Source organism: Penaeus japonicus, unplaced genomic scaffold, assembly GCF_977035675.1.
Source record: "Penaeus japonicus unplaced genomic scaffold, GWHDUDI00000001_assembly GWHDUDI00000018, whole genome shotgun sequence".
NCBI lineage: Eukaryota > Metazoa > Arthropoda > Malacostraca > Decapoda > Penaeidae > Penaeus > Penaeus japonicus.
In genome coordinates this window covers 7,606,600-7,611,599 of record NW_028234420.1, presented here as the reverse complement: position 1 = coordinate 7,611,599, position 5,000 = coordinate 7,606,600, and the positions used below count along the sequence as shown (strand labels likewise).

The 5,000-nt window shown below is 51.0% G+C and overlaps 1 protein-coding gene across 1 annotated transcript in view; it reads right to left on the bottom strand.

The window, feature by feature from the left end:
* The window catches only part of LOC122265654 (roundabout homolog 2), a 9,196-nt gene that overhangs the window by 2,355 nt on the left and 1,841 nt on the right, over window positions 1-5,000 (bottom strand). Inside the window, exons 2-3 of the mRNA XM_086546555.1 lie at window positions 1,115-1,693; window positions 1-1,002 (exon numbers count right to left, since the gene is read on the bottom strand). The exon at window positions 1-1,002 is cut by the window's left edge and continues 528 nt beyond it. Coding sequence (XP_086402681.1) covers window positions 1-1,002; window positions 1,115-1,693 — 1,581 coding nt within the window. The remainder of the gene's footprint in view (window positions 1,003-1,114; window positions 1,694-5,000) is intronic.

Genomic DNA, 5,000 nt, shown 5'->3' with positions numbered 1-5,000 from the left:
ACGTCTGGTCGGAGCCTCCGCCCATCTGGGAGTTGGGCAGCCAGCTCAGGTGCACAGCGGTCTGGTTGACGGCCATGAGGCGCGGCTTGGACGGCGGCGCCGGCAGCAGGAAGGGGGCCGCGTCCTGGGCGCCCTCCTCCACCCGCAGGACCGCCGCTTGCTCCACGCTGCCGGTCTCCGCGCTGATGTGGCAGCTGTAGATGCCGGCGTCGTCGGCGCGGACGTCCTTCAGGATGAGGGCGCCGTTGGCCGGGAGGGACACTCGGCCGCTATTGCTGCCCTCGCTGAGCTCTCGAGCGGCGAGATGGGCCGCCGGACGGTATTTCCACGAGATGGAGGGCGAGGCAGCCTCGCTCACCGCCTCACAGGGGAAGGTCGCAGCGCCCCCGGGGGACACCGTGAGATCCTGGGGTCCTACGCCGATCACGGGAGGGGGATACGCCGCCACGACCACCACCTCCGAGCGCGCGCTGACGCCGCCGCCGCTGCTGACGCCCCAGCAGTAGTAGGCTCCGCTGTCGCGCGCGGCGACGTCGTCGAGCAGGAGAGTCTGGCCCTGGTCGGCGACGGAGGCGTGGCCGCTGCTCTGTGCCGGCGCGAGGAGAGCAGTCCTGTCTTGGGTGGGAAGCCGCCACAGCAGGAGAGGCTTGGGGTCGCCCTCGACCTTGCACGAGAGTCTGGCGTTCTGGCCGGCCACCACCTGAATATCCTGCGGCCGCTGAGCGAACTCGGGGGCGTCGATCACGGTGAGCGTGGCCCGGGCCGCAGCGATCCCTGCCTCGCTCTCCACCTCGCACACGTACACGCCGGAGTCAGCCGCCGCCACGTGGTCCAGCACCAGCCGCTGGTCCTCGATCATAGCGCGCCCGAGCGGCATCTTGCCGTCCAGACGCCGCCAGGTGACCGTGGGCGCGGGCGAGCCTCGGGCGCGGCACGCCAGCTCCACCGCCACGCCCGACGCGACGGTCACGTTCGCCGGACGCTCCTCGAACCAGGGCGGCGCTGCGGGAGAGAGAACTGCGTGAGGGCTGAGGACTAAGGACCTGTGATAGCAAAAGGATATGCTCAGAGCTATTCAATGCATCTCAAAGCCAAGGACGGGAAGGCTACTTACTCATGATGGTGAGCTTGGTGGGCGTGGATTCCCGGGCGCCCGCGGCGTTGCGGGCGCGACACACGTAGGAGGCCGAGTCCTCCTCGACGGCCTGACTGATGAGCAGATCGCCCGCTTGTGTGACGGAGATCCGACTGGAGTTGGTGACCTCGTGGGAGTCCCTGAGCCAGGTGACTTCGGGGGGCGGAGAGCCCTTGGGTGGGCGGCACGGCAGGACGAGAGAGTCCCCGACGCGCGCCCTCACCGCGGGGTCGGCCTGGCTCTGGAAGTCGTAGGAGAGCGTGGCCACGGTGAGGGTGGCGTTGTGGGAGCGTGTGGCACCGTGGCTGTTGGAGGCCACACACCAGTAGGTGCCGGCATCACTGTCCCTCTTGGAGGTGGCAACGCGAAGGAAGAAGAGTGAGCCTGAGGGCAGCAGGACCCGGTGGGAGCGGGGGTCTTGCGTCGACGTCGTCACCTCCTCGCCGTCGCGATACCAGCGGATGCGGCTGGCTCCCGAGGCGGCGCAGTTGAGGGTGGCGGGGTCGTTGCGCCGCGCCACCACGTTGCTCGGGTGCTCCTTGATCACTGGTGGGCCTGCTGTGGAAGAAAGAATAAAATACTTTAGAACTGAGAATTTGTATGGTAACACGACCTCTTGCTTGTACTGCATTATCAAGATTCAAAATAAATATCCTTCAAATGTATATGAATCTCACTATCTGATGAAAAAAATGTAATAATTCATACAAGGAATTCTAAAATGATTCAAGTAGGAGCATTCACACCGTCACACCTCCTTGCACTAGCAATAACAGGACCCATCCATTGTCTTATATCACACGCAGAATATTTATTAAATATTAGTCGTTGGTTTAAACTCCTGGGTACCGAAGATGAGTGGCAGCCATTACTACATATCATGTGATGCTCCCGTGTTATATTATCCTTATAAAAAATTTCCCATGTGTTGTTTAAAACCTTTATTTCCAAATGTATTTCCTTTTTATTCATTCGAAATTATTACTACCCATCTTCTGTGAGGAGCACAGTAAAAGGAATAGAAAGATGAAATAGCACGAAATCAAACAAAAAATCAGAACGGTCGACATCAAACGTATCCTTCTAATACAGATACTCCATTTCACTCCACACACCAAATACAGTCTTTAACATCCGGACAATTGAATAAACTGCACACACACTAAACCAAATGGCCAACATTTACAGTCATTAATACAGATTGCTTTTAAAAACCGACAGCGATCACCCTCGCAGTTGTTTCACAAATTGGTCATATATCGGTAATTGGGATAATGATACGCATTTGAGAGGGAGACAAAAGTAAAGCCGTTGCATTGTGCAGTGGCGAGAAAGCAGTAAAGGGAAGGTAATGGAAGTCAAGACCTTGTAAAACCTGTTGTTAACTCCTTCCTTTTGTGAGAAAATGGATCTTAAGTTATTGCACAACTTATAAAAACATGGGTTATTAATCCGTTATTTATTTCTGCATGGGGTGTAATTGTTTCCTTTGTGTTTGCTCTATGTTATGTTTCTTATTCAGTAAAGGTCTGAGTTTGGAAGGAAAGGAAGATATATCGAAAAGGGATATAACGGGGAGAGACTAAGGAAGAACTGAGAGAGAGAACAGGAAAAGAAAAATGTAGAGAAGAGAGAGCGAGAGTAAAGAGAGAGAGAGAGAGAGAGAGAGAGAGAGAGAGAGAGAGAGAGAGAGAGAGAGAGAGAGAGAGAGAAAGAGAGAGAGAGAGAGGAGAGAGAGAGAGAGAGAGAGAGAGAGAGAGAGAGAGAGAGAGAGAGAGAGAGAGAGAGAGAGAGAGAGAGAGAGAGAGAGAGAGAGAGAGAGAGAGGTTCGCCCTGCAAGAAAAGAGAAAGCTTTTAAATGAATACCTAGAAGAGCTTATTCACAAAATAACACGATATCGGCAACCACTGAACGAACTTCTCAAAAATAGATGTGGCAACGACCCGTATCCCTCCTCTCGAACGACCAGACTACTCCTTCTTAAGGACCGCCTCGCACCCACGCCACAGAGCTTCCCACGACAGTCATTTGCAACTTGTTCTTGCACAAAGGAAGCTGTACCTTATGGGACTGTTCACACCTCGGAACGCGTGTGGGGAAGACTCACTTCGGGACAGGGACGAGAAAGAGAGAGAGAGAGAGAGAGAGAGAGAGAGAGAGAGAGAGAGAGAGAGAGAGAGAGAGAGAGAGAGAGAGAGAGAGAGAGAGAGAGACTGAGAGAGAGAGAGGGGGGGGGGGGTTGAGGGTTGGAACAGTTGGAACATCCTGCCTGTTGAGGAATTCGTGCAATTGCAAAATACAAGGGAAAACTGAAGAGAGAAGGGGGGGAGGTAGAGAAACAAAACTTAATTTACAGACACAGAGATAATGACAGACCTACAGAGACTCGGCGGAAAAGACCAACAGATATACAAGAGAGAAAGAGAGGAAGGAGTGAGAGTGAGAATAGCGGAATTCCGAGACACCACACCCACTAATCCCATGGGATCACCTGACATGAGTGTACATGACCTCCGAACCTCCTTCGACTCAACAGCTTCATGATGATCTAACTTGGGCAGGATGGAAAAGTTCGCTATTTTAGGTTTTCATGAAACCTAAAGAACTTAATTAGGCTATTAGGTTACCCGCAACATCCACTTATAATTTGAAACCGTTTAATTTTTTTTTTTCTCTTCTCGTATTATTTTTTTGACATCTAGGTCGGAAGTGAAAAAGAGTTATGCGTTAAGCCCGAAAATTAGTTGCTTGGAAATATCTTTCGTGAAAAAGCAGAGAAAGGAAATACGTGTAGAATTTACTGTTATTTTGGTATGTTATGAGGTCGACTTTTGAGTTCTGCCTCTTGTCTCGTGTGTTTTGTTCTTTTCCTTTCCTGTCATTTTTTCCCCCCAAAAATAACACGAATTAACTATAACATACGGGCGTTTACTTACGATTTAAGGCAAAATGAAAGGTAATTATTAGTATATCTAATCGCACATCCTACTTGTTTATTGTACCTATATTTCGGTAAAGTAAAAGAGTTCGTCAGAATAATTCCACAAGGAAACATTTCAGCACTGAATTTTGGCTGTTTTCCCCCGTAGATTTTCCTATCCCTCCATTCTCTCAAAACAGTATGTAGTATGTGTTCATTGTGCTGAACAATATTCGTATTAGTATATGTGTGTTTGTGATTTCCCATGCATCTCTACTACATAAAGGTATTCATTAGGCTTTGAATGATTTTGTGCATCTTCCCAGTATTTCCTTTTTTTACTTCTATACTTTCCCAGCTAACATCCCTGACGTCACCAGCACTCACCCCACAATACCGTAACCTAAAACCTATTTGCCCCGTCGCCGAATGAAATTATCTTCCCCATTTCCAGCATTTTTGTCTCCCCCTTCACAATTTCCTCTCCCGCGTGGGGCATGACAACAGGCCGGAAGCAAGGACTTTTGGAAGCGAGCGGGGGATGAGCGGGGAAGGGAGAGGGGGGGGGAGGGGAGACGAGGAAAAGGAGGGCGACGACACAGCAGTAGCAAGGGGCTCCTATCCCTCTCCCATCCCCTCCCTCCGCTCTCCCTTCTCCCTTCCTCTTCCCAAGTCTCAACTGACAAATGCGTCCTGGCTGCCGAGACAGGGCCTTCATAAATGCGCTTTAAGTATGTTTTCTTTTCGTACGAATTCCTCTCGTCTTCGTCCAGCATCGAAGCTCATTTACCTAGTTCTCCTTCAAACCGCAGAGTTCCGTCGTATACTTAACATCGCCGTTAAGTTTCCCCGTTTCTTTTTTTTTTAAGTGGAAAAAGCGAACCTCCCCCAAAATCTTTAAAATTCTCGAGTCCCACAACTAATAAATCTTTCGCCGAAGATAT